The sequence below is a fragment of the Scomber japonicus genome, chromosome 9 (genome assembly GCF_027409825.1).
Source record: "Scomber japonicus isolate fScoJap1 chromosome 9, fScoJap1.pri, whole genome shotgun sequence".
Taxonomy (NCBI): Eukaryota; Metazoa; Chordata; class Actinopteri; order Scombriformes; family Scombridae; genus Scomber; species Scomber japonicus.
In genome coordinates, this window is record NC_070586.1 from 17,738,818 (window position 1) to 17,761,497 (window position 22,680).

The window sequence follows — 22,680 nt, forward strand, 5'->3', positions numbered from 1 at the left end:
CATATTAAACACAACAAGTCATACAACTTTTGAAGCATGGGTTTTATCACATCTGTAAACAGAGCTCACAAAGGGCAATAGAGAAAGAGGAGGTCTCCAGAGGGATTTTAAATTGGTGACCAATTACAACTGCTGACATAAATGGAGAGTATGACCATGGCTATGTACTGTAATGTGCATGTATAACATAAGCAACTGAATCACTATAATTTAATTTCATCATTTACTATTGCTTTGGTTTTGTAGCTATGATCTGTTGGATAAAGTTGTTTACAGTGTTCAGTACAGTTACAAGTCTGAAACAGGCAATTAACCAGAGAACATAATATTCTTAAGCTTGACAAATTGTTTTGTCAAAAGTTTTGTCAAAGTTGAACTGAAAGTTACAAATGGCTTTTGTCAAATTCAAACTACCCAGTGTTCATTTTTCTACATTATACTGGACACTTCATACTCGGTGGACTTTCTTACACTTAGAGTTTAAGACTAAAGGAATGTTTTTGATTGGCCAGTTTATGCCCCAACCCCAGACTTACCCATAGAGACAGGATGCGTTTTTTAACCAGCATCAAAAAGAGCATGGCATGTTTGAAATCCCTCATTGGACAATACAGTTGAACTGCTGATGTGCTGTAGATCAACATTTGTGGTCATTCAATCAAGGCTAATTTATTGAATCTATAAATCCACCTGTCTTTAGCATTTTCAGTGAGTCAAACATTGTATCACTAATATGAAAATACATTTAATTTAGATGGTTGGAGGGTAAAATGCAATATAAAAGGCTGCAGTGTGAATCAGACAGACTTTTAGCTCTCTCAGCAAAATTACAATCAGAATCTGTAATAATACACATGCAGAATTAATATGATGCACAAGTAATTAAGATGTATTAGGCTCAACTTTGAAATGTCTGACCAAATATCATTATTCTTATTACTTGAATCAGCCTAATTAACTCCCTTTAATACCAAAGAGCTGAGTCACGTCTACTCAGCTGTAACATTTACATAAAGACTAAGCAGAAGTTCATTATATGGCCACAGATGCAATTACACAAATGAATAGAGAAGCAGCATCCATGAAACAGCTTGATCTAAGAGGTCTTCAGTTTGTGTAGATACGGAAGACTAATATAGTTACACAGTCATATACATGTTTAGGACTGTCACTCTTGGTTATCTCCCTCACCAGTGCTGTAGTGAACTATAGTGTTCTCATGGACATTAAGTTTTTGAGGACAGGTTTCTCCAAGCAGATTTACAGCCATGCCTTATTTTTTTCATTTTTATCATGACAGCCCTTATAGTACTCCAAGGATATTCAGTGGCTTGGAAATTTTGTTGCATCCTTCGCCTGAATTGGACTTGTCAAACATTTCAAATAAACTTGTCACACACCCCATAATGTAGTTTATGTCAGGAAATGCATATTTTACATAAAATCATGATAATTGTGCCAAACTAACTCAAGCGCTAGTCAATAGCAACATATTTGCAATCCTGCTACACTATAAGAACTCCCAGTACTCTCCTGGACAAATGATAGCATAGCTGAGAAGCGACAGGGATGGAAACTAATTCTGATGGCTCTGTATGCCTTAGGCAGCACAAAGGAGCATCTTTATATCTGGTGCAGCAAAATAACACTGTCAGAGAGGTCTGTTATTCAACAAAACCAAATTATGCTGACACTGATGGTCTGCGTCAGACTAGGAGCTATAATAAAGCAAGAATGGCAAGTCTTCATTACTAATGCTTTGTGTTGCCCAGAGTGAATTGATAATGTACTGAAACTCATTTCCTACAAAAAATATACCTCTAGAGGACCTCTGGAGACAGTTTTATTGTTCATTAAAATGAAATAATGAAAAACTGTTCAATGACAAAAACACTGTCATGATTAATCTGTAATTCATCAAAGTTTTACAAAAAATGTACTGTTCACTCAGTGATAGCAACCATTGGGCAATAATTTAATAGTTACTATTTTCTATCTTTTTTGTCCTTAAACATCAAAGCTTGCAAATGTGATTGCCGTTTAGGGAACTGATTCAGTTATATAGCTAATTTACACAAAATAGTGAAATTGGCAAGACTATTTCATGACTAATTAATATGTGCTGGAAAAAATATTTCCCATTTGTAATGAGCAATAACAGCCACAGGGCAATAACATAATTGATACAACTCTTTATCTTTCCTTCGCTCAAATTTCAAAGAATGCAAATTTAATGGGATGCCCTTTCAAAGCCTCATTTCATCAACAAAGTTTTACTGGAGGAGAACCTGTAATTGGAAATTTTACCTATGCCCCATTGAGATTAATGGGAGAGGTTGCTGACAAAATATATCACGCTCCATGCTCCACAGTAGAGTTGAGAATTGCTTAAGATTTGACAATTATAATTATGATTCTTAGCTAAACCTTGTTCAGAGTTTATGTGGCTACATATAAAGTGTTTTGTGTATATCCCTGAATCTTTACAACAGAGGCATAGAGCCACAATTGCCACTTTTATGGGGAATACATCAGGTTAAAATAAATAGGAATTTAGAAAAATAAATTATTCATATTGAACAAAACCTCTACCCATTAAGTTATTTTCCTACACTGTCTCAGCTTTGGGGTATAACTTCAGTCTTTGGTGTTGCTATGATGTAAACACTATACATATGGACTGATTCAATCATAACTGGAAGACTGAACTCTGGCCTGAATATCCCTGATTAGGAAAGAAAAACTACAGTTGCGGTCAACTACAGTATCAACACAGTCCAGTGTGTGGACAGTGCACACCATGCTTAAAAGCTGGTAAACACTAATCCACACAGTCTATAATAACTTAAAAACATTAAACCCTCTTTATTACGGTGTTGTTCAATTATGCCCATTACACCCAGCCTACACACTCATTCCTGTAACTATATGGAATTTAAGTCTGACTTCCAGCAATGATCTGACACTAAGAATCACCATAACAAGTGCAGCATTTTGCTAATTTCAAACTTTGCATTATCGCCTATACATTTGAAAACAACATTTCGAACTGTGAGCCTAATGTTTATTATACTATCATATGTACCCACCATTACGAATACTAATCGTAGAAAGACGCAATTCTCATTAGCCAAATAGCCTGGAACAAAAACTCATCAGTTACGCATTCTGAGCAAATGCTATAAATGACTAAACCAAGCATTTTATTCAAAGAAATTGAAACTACATTAAACAATAAACAGAGTACAACTATAGTTGGTCTGCAAAACAGCTGCGATATAAATAAACCAAAAGTATCGAATCAGCACTTTAGTGTGAGTGTAACTTTTTGGGCAAATAGTTTACTATTTAGGAGTTTGATAAATGGAGGGAAATAGCAGAAAAAGCAGCAACTTAATGTAAAGAAAGAGACAAGTATAAACTTCCAAACATCTGATGCTAACCTCAGCAGATGTGTAGCCAAAACTATAACTTTATCTTCTCTCCTTTCTCTCTTCATCTCCTTCAGTTGAGGTAACTTGCACCTTAGTCATTTTTTTTGCTTACTTCTTTAATGTCTGTCCAACTCTATTGCAGTTGAGTTCGTTTTTTTTTTTTTTTTTAAATGGATGACATGAAATTATGAACAGACTAAAGATGGACTGTTCTATAATCTCTGCATGTGAGTGATACTCATGTAAGTGTATGTGCCACCCAATATACTCTATTGTCAGTTAAGTGAGGGTGGGTAAATGAGATACAAAAGATCCAATACATATTCTTCCTGTAGCCTGGCACCCTGCAGTGTTTTGCAAAGAGAAGTAATCAGTACTCCTCAAATAAGACATGAGAAGGATGCAGGGTGATTCTTCCACTTGGTGCAACTGTCACAGAACTTGCCTTCAATAACCCGACCCACCCTTTGGAGCAGACTTTGAGTTAAAGTAGATAATGGGATGTCAGTTGGACTGTAAGGCCTTAAACATATACAGCAAACTGGCACATGTGCAGACAATGCAGTGGCACAACCTGAACCATGCCGGGTTGGTTGTACAAAGACTATAAAGGGATTGGGTTGGGCCTGTTCACCAATTAAAAACCTCACAGTACATTAATAAAAATGTCAAAGGCCATATCTTAAAAAGAGAAAACCAACACTCCTGCTCCAGAATTGTATCGCTTGTTGTATGATTGCTTTCTGTGTAAAAGTGGGACTAAAGGTTGATAATAATGTCACTAATAATCTCTAGTTTCTGCCTTCAAGCTCATGCATAAGTAGTGTAAAGCATATACAACAGCTTGTATTGGGACTCACGTTTGGCCTTGATTCAATACATGACACCATATCGGGCCTCTACGACTGTAACAACCCCTTACTCATTATATCCCTGTTTTTTTCAGCATAATTGTGGATAACGGGGGACCTCATTCTTCTATTTTTATGTTGAAGCCTTATCACTCATTACAATTCATACAAATGCAGCACAATAACCTGTATATGTGCTTATATACGCATTTATATTAGTTAATAGTGATAAAAAAAACAGAAAAAAGAATGGATTCAATTTTATGTGTGCCACCACAGCACAACAGACGGAGCCCATGTCATTAGCACCCAGTAGAGTAAGTCTTTGATGTTTCCTATCCTTAGTCTTGTTTGATGGCGCTGGCCTTGTAGATGAAGCACAAGAATCAAATGATGCATTATGTACTGAGGCCCAAAGACAGCATCAGTTAGCCTAGTCTAGTTGTCCGGAACACTCAGATCAAAGTGAAGGACCCTTACAAATCTCAGAGAAGATGGAGTGGAACGGTCAACACCTTCCAAAACACAAAACAAACTCCCCCTTCATGCTGAGAAATACATAGCGAGTCAGGTTTAGGAACAAATCAGGCGACGGCAGCCACTCTTGCCACAGGGACTATAAATCTTACAGCTGCACCAGAAAAGGCAGCCTCTGAATAGAATGATAGATAGTGGAAAACATTGAGCTTTAAAAACAACCCAGATCATCCAAAGATAGCCCAAATCCAACTAGTTAGAGTTTTCATCCATTCAAATTTGTGAAATATCAAAGACTTGAAGAAAGTGTGTGTGTTATTTAGTGCAAGTGTGCAGTGACAGACCAAGCCTTAGTTTCCACAGACACAGAAGTTAATGTGGCAACATGGTGTTAGTCTGGAATTTCATTGTAATTTCAGGCTAGGTCAGTAATACTTATTACATTCATATTTTATAAATAAGTCATTAGTTTTAGTTTTGGAAGCTGATCTTTTTGAGTCTGAGTTTTTCAAAGAACATTACTTCTTGTAGTCAACTTGTGAAAAAAAATGTGAATGTAGTGTGGATGATTTTCAGAGCATAACAATGTTTTTAGAACAACTTTTGCATGCAGCATCTCCAAATGACCCACATACTGTATAATAATAAAGATGTACTGATAAAGTATAGTATGTATTATTCAAAGGGGTTCATCAGTCCATTTCTTAACACTGTTTAAGAGAAAACAATAAGAATACACTTGAATGTATGTACATACATAGATGAGCACATATCCCACATTAGAATCTGGAGGGAGACTGCCTGACACCTTTTAAATTCAATAGTCTTTTCAGCCATTGCCTTCTTCCTTCCTTCTTTCTTTCTTTGTGCCAGAGAAAACAGTTAAATAACCTCATCACTTCTGGGCATGGAACCAAAAGGATGCTTTGCCCTCTACATAATATTTTATGAGACCCTTGATACCAGCTTTGGTTTGATTCAGAGGGTTCACTTGGATTCTAAATGATCTGGAGGACATTTCATATTGGACGATAAACCACTTTAAGAGTCAAACTTGTGAAAGGTAGCCCATGTGTGCTGCACCAATCAAAAGTTTGGAAAATTGAAAATACATTTTTTTTTAAAAAGGTGAACCTTTTGCCTTATGCCAAACTTGAGCTCATATGGCAAAAACGCATGAATGAACACACACACACACACACACTCAAAATAATATATAGGAAATACACTCTCTTTCAGAGATGTGTGAGCAGATTACTTAGGGACAACGCAGACAAATCAGTGCTGGTTCAGTATTATGTATTGTTGTATAACTATGCTTGATTTAAATCTTGGCCCTGTTTATCCAAAAAAAATTATATGTATTCAAAATAAATAAGTGACTTCCACTTTAGGTGTTATGTGTTCAGAATGACAACAACGATGTCCTCTAGAAATTTTTAGTTTCCATCTACTGAATATTCACAACCAATATTATGTGCTATGACCCTTCCCTTTCTGCCTGCAGTGGTTCAACTGGCCACCTCCTGCGTGAGGTAATGTCTGGTTTTGTTGTCTTTCTATCTCCTGGGATCGGGTTTGTTTTGATCTTTTTTCCCCTGAATTTGACAGTAGATGGTAATACACATTTCTCACTCCATAAATTCCATTCACTACTACTGATGCAGTTACTCTTTACAAGCCTTTTGTAATTAATTCTGTTGTTAATGGATGTCAGGCATCATTAGCTTTAATGTTATCACGGGTGACTCACTGGTACTTTGTCACCCATTACCAGAAGTGGACAATGTTTAGTGTCATCAATAATAGCTCATGCTAGGCTAATTATTTTGTGATTAAAAAAAACATCTAGTGTGACACTAACGTACAAGTGGGAAGTTTTAACTAGAGTTTATTTTGAAATTGAGTTCTGAATTACTAGCACTCACTTACCAATTTTAAGAACTGTGTAAGATTTTATAGATTTGTATTAAGAGTTTGTTTTTTCTCAGTCTGAGAAAAAACCTGAGCCACAGTTCACCAGTTAAAGTATAAACTATAATCATATCGTCAATATTTAATTTACAGGTTGTGTATGTTTGACTGAACAGAAAGTAAAATTTTACATCACCTAAGAAACAACATTCACTCATTGTTTAACTTTTAGGCATAACATAAGCTAGTAAATTGCAATAAAATAATAATTACAAATGTAAATTGGTCTGTTTATTTCTGCCTATGCAGCTTTATGCCCGCTTAGTTTCAAACAAAGTCAGCAAAAGAGTTCAGAGGATCCATTTTTTAGTTTCTAGACTACAAAGCATATGAATATGCAATAAGCTCTATTTGCAACTTTGAAAGTCAGTCATTAAAGAGCTTTGTCCTGGAAACATCCACATTTCAGATGAACAAATGGTTTGTTACAGAGTTGTGATTTGCAGTGCAGTCATTGTTATCTTAAAAGCAAACTATTTGATGCAGGTGTCTTGTTAGAAGAACCAGTGATTTAAGTAATTTCTCCTTTTACCTAGTTCCACTCTATTCATCCCTTATGCTGGATTGCAGCTGCCCACAAGGAAACAGCTAATCTAATTCAAAAAGACAAAACAGCACAATCATACAAATATCACCTGCAGGCAGTGAGTCTGCGATGAGACTGATGAGTGGAGGCTGCAGAGGTAAAACGTGTTGAAGAAAGATAAGGACAGATGAAAGGAAAGGATGAGGTAAGGTGAAATATCAGAAACAAAGGGATGCAAGCCAGGACTGGCAAAGTTGTCTACTGAGTGGACAATTTGTGAGTAGACAGGTAGGGATTTTAGTGTTCTTGGTTTTTTTTTTGTGTGTGTAATTTTCTGGAGAAAACCTGTACAGTGTATAGTGCCTACAACATCTTGAAAAGAGTGGGAATCATGCTAGGTTACCCTTTGTTGATTTCTCATCAGCATTTAATACCATCCAACGCCACCTGCTAGCTGAGAAATTACTGAAAAACTTCAGTCTTGACCCAGGCCTGGTGGGCTGGATACTGGATTTTCATATACAGAGGTATCAGAGGGTTAGGGTGAACAGTGTGCTGTCTAGTGTCCTTACATCATCCACTGGCTCCCCACAGGGGTGTATGGATATCTTCCCATTAGAGATAAGAATGCACTGTCAAAATTGTGGAGGTGGCCAGCAAGATAGTGGGAGTAGAGTTTAGCAGTCTTGCAGCATTCTATAACAAGCAGGTGTTAAACAAAGCAATCAGCATTTATCAAGACACAATTCACCCCCTGCATGGAGAGTATACCATGGGAGGTGCTTCAACACTCCCATAGATTTTAAAACAGCGGTACAAAAAATCCTTTATCCCTCTTTCCATCCAAGCACTGAACGCACTTTGCAGAGGGAGATAGTCCATGTCCATCCTAGTCCCCCCCTCCCCCCCGCCCTGTCCCTGAATCTGAATCATATAGTTCTTCGGAGGGATACTTTATTTCTCAAACAAATAGCATAATAGATGTTTGTCTGAACACAAACACACTTTCATATTCATCTCGTAAGTGGCTCTAGAGCATGCTTTATCATTCATATGCACTACTCAGTCAGGGATTTGTGACTATCTACACACCTGCACAAAGGAGGAGGAAGAGGAGGAGGAGAGAGTCCAATCTCTACCCTGGAGTTTGATTCTGAGACCAGTGCTGTGCATTGAGGTGAGCCCAACTATATCTATTTGGTATTGCTCCATCACCTCCAAAACCTCCAGCTTCTTCATCCCCAGAGAGGTGACATTTCAGATCCCAAGTGCCAGTTTCCATAGCCAGTACCCCTGCTTTTACTTGCTGCCTGGCATAGCAGCTGCTATTGAAAGTTACTTAAAATTGAGTTGCAAGTACACATGAAAATACAGTATTATGCAATATGGATGGGACTGCTTACATTTTTTCCGAAATTACATACTGTATTGTACTGTTTGATTTATCAAAGATGGTGCATTGTCTGCCTATTATCCCAATATTTTGAGTTTATATCTTAAGTGAGGCAGATACATAAAGAGGACTGTTATAGATTACTATTTACCGGCTACCGGTAAACATGGCAGAAGACGAACAACAAATTCATAGTTTACCCACTCATACATACAAGTCCAATGTTTGGCTTCACTTCGGATTGTTCGGTATTGTACTGCTTAGTTCTTGAAGGAACAATAAAGTTGAGTCGAATTTGCACAGATTTGCATTGTTTTTGAATCGTGATTGAATCGTGGTAGGAAGATAAATCATATCGTACTGAATTGTTAGATGCTTCATGTGAATCATTAGTGTATCGTACCGTAGCCTACACATCGAGATGCATATCGTATCGTCCTGGGGATGGAGATTTCCATCCCTACAGGAGAGAAGCTATAAGAAAGCTAAAATGGGGTCAATAAATGTTCAAGAATGTCATTGGTCTCTTTCCTCATTAACCTTCTCCTCAAACTGAAAAAATATCATGGGCACATGCATCCATGCACACCCTCAAACACACACTTTAAGAAGCAGAGAGGTGTGACTTTTAAGTCTCCGCTCTGTTCCCTGGAGCCAAAAGTCAGGGTCTGGACTGAGGTGATAAGTGCACTAGCAAGCAGAGAATGTCACATAAAGTCACATTAGAAAACAAACAAGACATATTTCTTCATTCAAAAGCAATGAAATTAAACGTGTACATAAATAACATTTTGCTTAGGCAATTATTTGGAGAAGACCACACATACAGACTACAAAATCATAATTAAACCATATATTTTGAAGGGATATAGTATTAAAACTTCTGAGCATCCAAAATGTGACAGTGTAGCAGAGGAATGCTTCCTCATACAGCATGCACACTGACACATACTGCATCACTGTGCTGTTTAATTGGTATACAACACCCAGATAGGGGCCATTTATAGGTACTCATCAACACCTATGTTTACCTAATGTTGGTATCAGACTACATACACACAAATTCTTGCCTTGTCTTCGCTGGGAGACTGGCAACACTACAAAAATGGTCTTGACCAACCATTGTTCACGACCCTGTCGTTATACTGCACTTCCCCCGGGGCCTGTTTATAACCTGTCGGGGAAGAGGGTCAAGAAATTGTCAATCATGGCTATGGATGCCATATGTGTTCCAAAAAATAAATAAATACATTTAAAAAACAATTGTTGACCAATTCCAGGGTGACAAAGAGGACACTACAGGCTGTCTATCCTTCAAAGAGAACTTGAAGAAGAACATCTAGAATATTACGTAAAGCTACCAGGCAGGTTCACTGTATGTACACAGAACAATAATTGGGTTTTGGGATTCATATATTCTGGTAAATGAAGATACAAAGATTTATTTGAATATCACAATCACTGTAACTGAAGGGCTCTCTGGTACACATATATAAACACCAGCACTGAAAGTCAAAGCTGTTCACTTTCAGTTGATTCACTTGGTGCCACATATAGTGTGGAATATCACACCCTTGTGTGACCTAACTGAAAAAAAACGCTATTCACACCTTTAAGGCAGATGATCTGTCGTGACATATGTGAGGGCCCACCCAGAGGTCGTGTTAACTGAATATTTTCAGTTAATCTATAGACATGTTGGAAAAATGTCATAAAAAATACAAAGAGGTAGACATATTCTAGATCGGTGTGTCTTGAACAACAATGTTGGCATGTCATGACATGATTGATGCCTTTTTTCAAAGAGAGTTCTGGAACACAATAAAGGTAAAATAAAATGTATATTATATATATTACTTTTTTTTAATAAAAAATATTTGATGTTATTGGCCAACATTGTAGTTTGTAAATTAAGTAGTTAAACTACAAAAAAATATAAATGTAGTACTACCAGCAAGTTACAGCAAATTGTAGTTAAGCTATGTAGTTCAAGTCTCCCAAACACAGAGTCACAGAGTGGTATAGCTGCATGAATTATTAAAAAAAGGAACTGAATTAATTTAAAAAAGCTATTAAATATGTCTTATCATCATTAAAAAAAACCCTGTCTGTCAAAATGATGGACAATGAGAAAATCTAATGGCTACCACTGGCCCAACCTGCACTTGTATACATCTGTCATTCAGTTCTTAAGCTCTCCACCTTGCTAAGGGTTAGGGTTAGGGTCTCTGCTGAGTTAGGTTAGCTAGCAACAGCTAGTTTGTCGTCAATGCATTTGTCACTTCAGAATCTATACTGACAAAAACTAAAAAAAAGAGATCATATTTCTCCCATTTCAGATTCTCTGCACAAACTCCCTGTGTAATGGTCAGGCACCATCATATCTTAAATAACTCTATAATATTACCCAATAAAACACTACACTCCCAAAATAAAGGCTTACTTGTGATTCCCCGAGTCTCCAAAAGTAGAATGGAAAGCAGAGCCTACAACTTTCAAGCTCCTCTCTTGTGAAACCATTTTCCAATTTCAGTCTGGGAGACAGATACCCTCTCTACATTTAAGAGTAGGCTTAAAACTTTCCTTTTTGATAAAGCTAATAGTTAAGGTGGGCCATGCTTACCATGAAGGAGCACCTAGTTATGCTGCTATAGACCTAGACTGCTGGGGTACTTCCCATGATGCACTGAGCTCCTCTCTCCTCCTCCTTCCCTCCATCTGTATTCATTCATGTAGCATTAATGCATGTTACCAACTTGGCTTCTTCCCCAGAGTTGTTGTGCCTTCTCATCTCGCAGGTTTCTATGGAACAAGGTCACAGTAAGGGACCCGTTCACTTTCACTTTCCCTGTTAAAACATTTTTGGTCTCTCAAATCCACCCATGTCCCAAGCCATCTAAAACCTGGACCCTCTCTCCAGGGGTGGGGGGGGTGGGACACCTTCTTGTGAGAGAGTGGAGGTTGCACTCATCGGTGGTGGATCAAATATGGATTTGTTTCAACAAGATGAAAGTGGACCTCTTGCCTTCAGAGCAAATGCTCACTACCCCCTGCTCTTTTCCATAACAGACCACAATGTGCCTCTGGAAATGGACATACTAATGCACCCATGGCCCAACACACTGTCGTGTGCACTTCCCCCAGTGCCTGTTCTGGAATGGGTGCGCCAGCAGGGTTTGTCCCCTGATCCTGGCGGCAAAGTCATGGTATGCCAAGATAATCAATCTGTTGACAGCAAGGCACTGGCATCTTCCTCTCCACAGGGAACTGATTCATCTGTGCCCAGAACTGTGGCATCTGCATGCTTACCTGTTGAGGGGTCCAATTTACGTTTTGACTATGTGCCTATCATGCTGGCGCTCATCCTCTTGGTAAGTGTCTCTAAAAAGGAATCTGCCAGCTAAGGCCTGTGGTAAAATCCCACGTCCCCTCATAGGATTTGGCTTTGGTGGTTGAGGCTTTTTTGTGGGCCCTCATTTAAACCCATTAAGTCTACAGATACATTTCTTTCATACAAAATTGCACCGCTTCTCGCTTTGATCTCCACAAGGTTACATTGCACCTAAATGCAGTATATTTACCTAATAGTCTATAGCTCTTAAGCTTTTGTCCCCCTTTTTTATCCAAGGAGCAAAGGAGGTTGCATTTTCTGTATCCTGTACATGTTCTATGCAATTACATAAACCGCACCCAGAATGTGTATTTATCTGACCAACCGTTGGTCTGTTTTACTAATCCAGCCAGGGGCAAAGCCCTGTCTAAACAACTGCTTTCTCAATAGACTGTGGAGGCTATCTCCCTAGCCTACAATAGCAAAGTTCGTCTGTTGCCTCCCAGTTTCAGGGCACATTCGACCAGGGGTTTGGCAACATCATGGGCTTTGTTTAAAGGGGTATCTGTGAGTGATATTTTTGCTGCAGTCAGTTGGTCATCATCCTATACTTTTGTTTGGTTTTATTGTTTGGATGTGACAGCCCCTTTGGGGGCTATTTCTGTCCTTTCTGCTGGGTCTATGATGCACTGGAGTGCTGGAGGTTTGATTATGGTTTGGTAGCTGTTCTGTGGGATGTGAATACATGTCCCATACTTTGTTGTATTGAGTGAATCCACTGAAAGGGAACTAAATGTTATGACCATAAGTTCTGTTCCCTGAAGGAGAGGAATGAGGTACAACGATAGGTAGCCAGGCTGTGAAGCTGGGTTCAGTGAAGTGTGGCTGTCACACTTAAAGATGACTGTGATGAGGGATGTATGTGTAAGCAGGGCCTCACATAGGTCACCATATATCATCTGCTTTAAAAGCTTGACTAGAGGTGTTCTCCACTGGATCCCCGGTGCAATGCCCCAATACGAAAGACATGATGGGTCACTGAATGGTTTTGATGAACATGAAAATTATGTGAATCATATGCTATGGCCTTTGCAGCCACCAGATCTCTACCAATTTGAACACCTCAGAGATTTTGGACCAACATGTTAGACAGCACTCTCCAACACCATCAGGAGAGAATCTTTTGGAAGAATGGTGTTCATCCCTCCAGGAGAGAGCTCAGAGACTTGGATTCAATGCTAAGGAACACTGAAGCATGTGGTGGCCTGACACCTTACAAAACACTTTATTTTGGTTTTTCTTTTACACACATACACACAAACATACATACACACAGACACACATATTATGGCTCAGTTTGGCCAGATTGCCATTGGACAGCTTTGACTTTCTGTGTTGGTGTTTACATATGTGGGGGTTGTACTTGAAAGTGATTATGTGGTACTCTGCATGAGAAGATTTAGCAGCTATTGAAGTTGATAAGAGGTGGCTCTGAATTGGTACCTGGCTAGAGCAATACATACTTTTCTGGGCTCTAAATTGCAGGGTTTATTTTTGTTGAGTGTTTTTATGCATTTAGTGCCAGTGCCAGTAGAGCATAAATTATATCGCAAGGAGAGTGGACTATTTTTGTGATCACAGGACAGGATGAAGGACACTTCATAAAAATGAAAAGAAAGCATTACATAAATGAAGCTATTGGTCTAAAATCTGAAGCGAGAATGTAACAAAAGAAAAAAAGGTTTAAGTGATTGCAATTATGTGTATGTGTTGTGTTTGACTCACCAGTTTCTTCCTCTTGTCTTGCTCAGTAGGTGGCTCCTCATCATCACTTAGCTTGGGCTCTTCAAAATGGCTCATCAGCATGCAGCTGCAAACACAATAATATTCAACTCAATATTAATAACCACACAAACCTGCACCGTAGAAGACAATCTCAGAGCAGGTGAAATGTGCGTGTGTGCGCACACACACACAAACAAAATGTGCATGTGCACACACACAAAGGCTGAAACCTCTGGCACTTTAGTACACAACAGCTCTGCCTGCTATACATACTGCTTCATCTGCATACAGAGGAAATTACAAAAGCAATCTATAGTATGTGTTTAATCCAAAGTCTGTATATGGTCTTATATTTCCTTTGTCTTTAACTTACTTACTGTGAGTAGGGATAATGAAGAATATCACAGATCTTGACTTTAATTTAATTTGATAGTTTAATATGTAGCATTTCATTACTCATGAACAGAAACTCTAACTAAAATATCCCTGAACCTCAACTAATGGAATTTAATCTAAATTAAACTGAATATAACAGAGTATGTAATTTAAGTGATAACAAGAACCCTGGAAAAGCACATTGAATTGGCATTGCCAATTGGCATATTATTTTTCTGAATTTATGCATGGCAGCATGGACTTGTATTGATATCCCGCACCAAGCAAGAACAATTCCAACAACTTGTAACAGCAGAGGAACAAAAAGAAAGTCTGTTTATTTTAAACATTTACTTAAATCCTAAATACACGCTGGAAGATTACAATACCCGGCACTGTCTGTCTCAGTTGATTGCATTTACAAAACAGTGAATACAACTCAGAGGAAGCTTGCATCCACAGATATTTCAGTTTCTTATGAAGCACAACAGGGAACCAAAACAATTCAACACATCACTGGCAAATACAGAAACATTTACACCAACCTTTCTACCCAAGTTTTCAGTTCATTACACCCTGGCACATCTTACGAGGGTGCTGAGCATTCTGACAACAGAGAAAGGCAGGGTGCCTGCATGTAGGTTAACAAAATGCACCATGCAGAGACAGAGAGCCAGAGAGGAGAGTGCTAAGGCAGAACAGATTGAGAGTCAAAAGGGAGGCTGCTGATAGTGTCTCCTCCTGTAGTGAGCTGATGTTATCTTTGCCATTTCTCAGCCCATTGCAGTCTAACATTGCCACTCACCCTCCTTCAGCTCGCACTGTCATAATCCATGGCTAAGGCCTTGCTGTTATCTCATTCATTTAAAATATTTCTTCAGAAGTTTGTTTTAGATGAATTCAAGCTTCAAACAACATATCTGCAGTTGCACTGCTTAAAACAATTTCAAAAGCGACACTTTTGATTTCTTAAAATTTCTAAATTTATTCACTTGTGAAAAGTATGGTTTAAACTCTACACTCTGTTTTCTCCTCCTCCTTCGATTAGATCGAGAAAAGAAGCACTCTTACTCTTTGAAGGTGCTTGTTTCGGGCTCTTCTGTCATCACGTCATGCAGCGCCTCAACGCAGATGTTGATGATGCCACAGAACTTGTCCTGGATCACACTGATAACACACAGACAACATGGGGTCACTACTCAGAGAGAGAGATGGGTTCTTGTCAAAAGAAGTAAAAGGTCATCAAGAGCAGCACCACAACAGACAGCCAGTTGATATTAAATCCTGGACACACTGAAAATGTGGCTGTCAAAAAAAAACATATGGTGGTCCAGAGAAAAGGTGATCTATGCCATCCATCAACTTAGATGGTAGCACAAATATACAGGTTGTGAAGCTTCTATTCATCTCATTCTCAACATTTCACTTTTGGCTTTTGAAATTAAGATTGGTATTTTGGTACAGTGGGAGGAAAATGTTACTACAGAGTTCAAAGGGGAAGGAAGAAGGGTAATCAGAACATATCTCAAACCATTATATGGGCAACAGAGCAGTGGAGAACATTACTATATTTTCATGATATTATATAAACATCAGCCCATCGCACTGCTCTAACAGATAAGGATAACAACACATACAGTAAGTTGTCACAAAGCACAAATTGAAGTGTGAAAAATCAGAAGGCTTTACATACAAGTTTGCAGGCTGAGTGTCTAATTAATTTGTGGCAACTACTGTGATTGTTTCAGAGAGTACATATTGTAGGGCCACAAATTGCCTGCTTGCTGAACCTAAAATCTAAAATATGCCGGCTCGCAACACCCACCACCAATGCTTGGAGACAAGCAGCAACCATTGATGAATTATTCCAGTCATTCTTTGAAAGCACTAGGAAGAAAGTGGGTTTTCCCATGTCAATAGGAATGAAAAGCAGTGAGGGAAAAGAATAGAAAGAAACATGTGTGTGGGTATGGGCAATGATGCATCAACGATTCTGTCAGTTCAAGTAGTTGGTAAGGTAGACCCTCAGGCAATGCCGTATAAAGCTCACTGACCATGAAGTCTGACAAAAAAATGGAAAGTCAGTACATTGCAGACACATACCAGCCTGTAAATACTGTATAGATCATCTGTATCTATTTCTTATCTGTAAGAAAATTTACATCTACACCACTGAAGTAAGTACATGTTCATATATATTGCCATCAAAACTTGAATAATGTGAAAGCTGAGCTACACCATTAAGGATACATATAGTAAATATATGACGGTGCACACTATAATCCTATTTTCTACACTGGCATGTGAAGTAATTAGTATTCCTCCAACCAACTAAATGAATGGATATTAAACATTATTCTTGGCATAAAAAAACCCCACAAAAAAACATTTTTTGGCCTGGCTGGGGTTCGCCAGGCCTGTACAATTATAGGTGAAACATTGAGTCCATTATCCCAAAAAGACTGCTGAGCTGGTTACAAATGGATTTCCAATAAACAGCATATTTGATGTTCATCATTGATTTTGAATAATGAAATTAGGCTCTAAATAGTCCAAGTGCTTTGGTGGTGAAAGTACAAGTGCAGAACTTATGCCAGTTCTAATGATGTGAATTGTAATCAACTTCCCGACAGCTTTTGCATCAGCAAGGTGAAAATCATTGGAAACGCACAGCTAATAATTCTATACGGCAATATTCTAATAACAGTAATGAGAAATTACCCTTATGGACAAATAATTACCAACTCATTAACTCTAAGTTTATACAAATATATAGGAGAAAAAACAACAAAAGACAAAGAATTGCTTAATGAGGCACATACACAAAGAAATGGACGCATGTGCATGCTCTTTGTACACGTGGATAGAAATGATGGCCATACTAAATGCTCCAACACCATACATATGGACTGTGTGACTTTGTTTAATTATCGCCAATATTCATGGAACCAGTGCTTCATTTCCAAACAAATGCACACGTCAAAAAAAGCAGATCAAATATTTTTGTGAAAATATAACAACCAATCAAAAACTCAGATGAAAAAGTGTTCAGTCTTCAGGGAGACACACAACTTTGGAGATACACTGTTCTAATCATGATCAGAGGAAAGCACTGCAGATCTAGGCAATACAAATATGCTAATTGATTTAATTAGTTTCTTGTTCCTGTTTAGTATTGACATTTCTTAACAGAAGCACTGCCAAAGAAAAGCAAACTGTCAGTGATAATGAACTGATACTGCCAGAAAAAGGCTGAATGGGAGGGTCTGATGACTAAAGAAAATTAAATGAATGAAAATGACCTCATAGCTCTGCATGTTTAATACAATATGAAACTTAGATCTATCGAAAATTAGATTGCATGAAAATGAGTCAAGTTGGACATCAGTCTTTCCAAAGTCCAGCCAATTTATAAGACAAAAAGGGCATTGGTGCATTTAAGAAGTGGAACTGATCATATACAAAACTTGAAAAACAGATTCAATACAAACAAATGTGTTAAAATGAAAAACTGAAAAACTAAAAAACACTATCTATCACAGTTTATCTTAAGCGATAAACAATGACAGCACCTGTGCAGGATACTGTTCAATGATATGTTGCAATGTAATAAAAAAATATTTCACTGAACTCTTTCCAATGTATCACATCCCCGTAAATGCTTCACAGCTTCGAGAGGCGCCTCTCTGCTTTATGCTTTGAAGCAAATTCCCTGTTGTGTAGAGTGTGTGTTCCTGGTTCACATTTTCTCTTTTAGAAATCAAAAATAAACAGTAAACATATTTAATCACCTACCTAGCAGAGACACATTTGTAAACAAGAAAATCACTGATTCATACAATACAAATCTCCTTCTGCTCTATTCACAGTCAATGATTCCCTTTTCATATTCTGACTTCCTGATAAGCTTGTGTTTTTCAATGAAATCAGGAGAAACCATTAATGAGGAACATCCTAGACACTGATATCAAAATCCCAACCAAACAAAAGTATATGCTCAGTTAAAAAAAAACATAATAATAGATAATAAAGTGATTGGCCATACTTATCAGGCAGCTGCATTTAATCACATAATTAAGCAACTCTGTGCATTAACCATATTAACCTTATCTCCTGTCTACAAGACATAACAGAAAAATGATCGCTTCACTTTCTTGCCCAATTCATGTGATGCAAATAAGTAGCAATTAGCAGTATTGGCATGAATAACAGAAGTAGGAAAACTTTGTAAAAGTGCACTTTTTTCATGTGATTGTTTTTTAAATTTCTAAATAATATATTCCATTAATATTATATATATAAAAAAACTATCAGCAAGTCATTATTTGCAATTCCATGTTCAATACCACATAAACTGATGAATATGATGATTTGTTTTCCACCACCTCAGCTTTAGTCAGATACTTTGTAACTCTCTTACTGAACACAAAAGATAATTAGATGAATTACGGGCAGCTGTGGACAAGATATGGACCTCCTCTGATTTTAGTTGTGATTTTATGTAAGGAAAGCTGATTTGTCATGCAGCACCCAACCAGTCAGGACTGCCATATTCAATTGCTGATGTCAACTGAGGATGGGGTTGCAACAAAGGATTTCATGCCTGTCTATGGTAGGATATCTGGATTGCAGAAAACTCAGCCTCCTGAAATCTTTATAAAAACATGCATTAAACCACGCAGCGACTCCTTAGAACCACTTCAAGAGAAGTTTCACTTGGAATATTAAATGAAAAAACAAATTTTATGGCAAGTGAAGAAAAGGAGAAACTTTTTTTAAATGTTTGGCACTAGGTCTTCCTGTGCACCTATCACAATTATGTGTAGAAAATAGCCTAATATATAATGACTCAGGCAAGAGAAGAACACTATCTCAAACCAAACGTATTCCACTTCTCTCATGTACAAAATATTAGTGGATTTTTTAAAAATGTGTCTACTAACAGAAAACAAACAGTGTGCATAGTCTTTTTTTTTGGCATAAGGTAACATTCTGCACAAATTATCATCCTTATTCACGAATGTCAAAGATTCTCTCGTTATTTTCAACTTCAGACACAACATACAGTGCTGCTGGGAGCTGTATCTTGATCATTTGTAAGAGAATGCAACTTCTGTGGAACAAACTTCCAAGCGGAGACAAGAGCTTGTTATATCAGAGGGATTGGTTTGTCTGGGTTTGTATATGCTTGCACCATGATTGGCGTACTGAGGACATGTTGGCTCAGATGGTGTTGCCTGTTAGCACAACAATCCACTATACTATAACTTGTGACCCCACACATTAATACAGAGGCATAAGTTGATTCACAAATTAAACACTAAGAGGTAGGTGTAAGCAAGCACAGAGAGCTGTCTTGTACCCTTTGTGAAGCCTGATAATTCACATGTCTAACTGTGACTCATAGAAAGTGCTTCTATGTGGATATGTGTGCAGCCTCACACTCTGTAGTATAATGAGTTGTCACACCTCACTGTCACACTAAAGCTCCTGTAAACCAGCATGCCAGGAAACCGCACACTTTATGGATGACTGCATTGTCCATATGCGGATATGCATGTGTGCTGTGAAGCCGTCAAGCATTACTGGCACCCATATGATAAGTAGGGTGCAACATTAACGTGTTGTCGAACATTGACCAGCCACTTGCATATTTCACCAGCATTTGGCAGGAGGTTCTGGTGCTCTGGTAATAAGAAGACAGTGGTGAAGTTGTTGATATTGTGTCGCATAAGTACAAAAGTACAAAATGCCTCTTCACTTTCCCCATTGTGTGTCTGACAGCAGTGCTGACAAGGTAAAGGCCATCCACTTCTCACCAGGTCAAAGCCCCATCTGCACATAAGCAAATGATAGCTGTCTCTCACCTGTTGTCAGATGGTAAGAGAGAAAGCAGAGCCAATGAGGAAAGCTTCCTCCTTTCAGGTTGAGTGATGTTGTCCATGCGGTCTACCCACATCTCTATCACACTGCCCAACAGCTGGTCAATCTGATGAGGAAAGAGAATGGCAAGAGAGAAATGGAAAAGAGAGGATTTAATATGAAGGATGGAAGAGTATAAAGACAAAAGAGCAGCAATATAATATGACAGTGTTTGAGAACTATTGAATTACTGATTTATTCTATTTTTAGGTTTAAGAATAGAATAGTTGTATTGTTGTAATAGAAGTCAATCAGGCAAAACTGACCTTACTTCTTGTTCTGCCTCATTTCCCCCCTGTCTGGTTTTTTGTTGTCAAAAGAGAAAAGCTCAGTGTGGTGAAGTGACAACTTACTGATTTGTCAAATAGCCTATTCTAGACCTTTCATCAATTTAGAATAAGGCAGCAATGTCAACAGAAAGAAAAACATAGTTTCCTCTGGGTCTCGCCACAACAACAATTTCAGAGTTTCACAGTAAAGGGGGAAGATCTTACACTTCAGGGCTTAAACATAATACCATTCACAATTCCAAGGCTGATTACTTTTAGCCTGGTTCAGTAGGAGTCCCTTTTAACAGGCACTTTGCAGTTATAGCTCTAGCAGACATTCAAAGGGACTGCTGAGGAGACAGAAATGAACCGCAGACATCGACTCACCTCCTGATTGCACTCAGAGGCCATCTGAGTGAGCAGAGAAGAGAAGAAACTGGAGTTTTGGAGCAGGACGCGGCCCATGATGCCTAGGTAAGTGGACATCACCACAGGGTATCTCTGTACAACACACACACACACACACACACACACACACACACACACACACACACAGTGAATACACAATCTCAGCAGCAGATGTAAAAAAAATAACAACACACACACACACACACACACACACACACACACACACACACACACACACACACACACACACACACACACACACAATACTTTTACATAAAGCACAGGTCATTTAAGTGTGATATGAGGGAACAGGATAGGCCCACTGACACAGTAAAATCCTGGAAAGACAGCTTATGACCTTTAACTGAGTTGAATGATCAATTAATGCCACTATATAGTCTCCATAAGAAATACGAAATGAGAAAATAAATAAGAAAGGACTAACTGAAAGAACACCCAAGAACAAGGTTAAATATTTGGTAAAAGATGAGTCGATATCCACCACAGGTAGCAGATTTTATATCTTTACAGGTCTGTGCTTTTATATAATCCAAGTCCAGAGCTCCAAGATGTGAAGGTAAAACTCACCTCACCATCCACAATGCCTCGGAAGACAGCTGGCAGCAGGGGCTGGAACATGTGGGCTCCCAGTATGGGGCTAACCTTTAAAGCTATCTCTACCACCTGCAGATACAGAGGAAGAGGGAGGTTGAGGGACAAGACCCAAACAGAGAGGGGAGTGGGAGAACAATTGCAAAGAGAAACCGAAGAGCACATAAGGAGCCGGAAAGCCGGAAAGCAATAAAAGGAGTGTGCAAAAAGATAGTAAGGGTCACACACAGGATGATGTAAAGGGAGAGCAAAGTGTAGGAGACAAAAGGGAGCTATTTGGAGTATCTTTTCTGAGAGATAATAAAAGAGTGTTGAAAATCCTTTCTTTAATTAAGGGTCTGACCCACAGTATGAGTCAGGCAAAGTAAGTCCCCTGAGTTTTAGTTTCCTAAGAAATCTAAATGAGCTGTGTAAGAAATAAAAGCTGAAATATAGAGAACACTTGAGCTCAAAAATCAACAAGTACAACAACAAAAAACAAAACTATAATATGACCAAAGATACATTTCAGAAAAAGCAAAAGTGGTATATGCACCTCAGTGTTTCTCTTGCGAGACAGGTGAACAAACCATCTGGCACGTCAAGTTAAGTCTTTCCCTCAAGGAAAAGTCATTCCAAATGAATAGCTAACAAGCCTAGTTAAAATCCTATGGCACCTTTTTATGCATATGTACAGTATGAAGACAGTGGACATACAGCATTCCACTATGAGCATTAACAGGAGAGAGACATGTGAGATGTGCCATATGCAGGGGAGTTGAGAGTATTCAGGAGATAGAATTCCTTCGCATTATATTGGTGTGTCAGCAACACTAAGATTAGATTTAGTATTTGCAGTGAATCAAATATCTTAAGGTGTTTCAAGTTATGTTTCAGGTCCAGATTAATTACTTTAATCATTAGCAAGGACACTACAAATTATCATGCAAAATCAATGTTCAAAATCAGTAGCCACACCCCGAATATGAGATCTATAAAGCCAACATAAAACATTTAAATGAGACTTGATTATGGTAATACATGTACTTGCTTTGCTTTTCAGAAAACAAACTGATTGGTACCTTATATGTAAAAGAAAAATAATCCAGCAAGGGAACAATGACTTAAATTGACTTAGGTTTTAATGACAGTTTACACCTAGTTCAGAGAAGTCACATTACTACTGATTTTCTGTCTTAGGACATCAATAATCAGTTATGTGCATTCAGCTTGTACTGTGAATGTGTCTGCATAATGACCTGAAATCTGAAAGGACAGGGCCTGGATCCAAAGTGGTAATCATTCCACCCTCATTAGGCTTCCATGATTAGACCATAAAATAAA

The 22,680-nt window shown here is 38.2% G+C and overlaps 1 protein-coding gene across 2 annotated transcripts in view; it reads right to left on the reverse strand.

Moving 5' to 3' along the window:
• The window catches only part of ipo11 (importin 11), a 116,156-nt gene that overhangs the window by 15,454 nt on the left and 78,022 nt on the right, over nucleotides 1–22,680 (reverse strand). Inside the window, exons 25-29 of one of the 2 annotated variants that reach the window (XM_053325328.1) lie at nucleotides 21,334–21,429; nucleotides 20,725–20,838; nucleotides 20,014–20,135; nucleotides 15,218–15,313; nucleotides 13,772–13,856 (exon numbers count right to left, since the gene is read on the reverse strand). In XM_053325328.1, the coding sequence (XP_053181303.1) occupies nucleotides 13,772–13,856; nucleotides 15,218–15,313; nucleotides 20,014–20,135; nucleotides 20,725–20,838; nucleotides 21,334–21,429 (513 nt within the window). Of the gene's footprint in view, nucleotides 1–13,771; nucleotides 13,857–15,217; nucleotides 15,314–20,013; nucleotides 20,136–20,724; nucleotides 20,839–21,333; nucleotides 21,430–22,680 lie in introns of those variants that run through there. The other variant, XM_053325329.1, reaches the window with a different exon arrangement.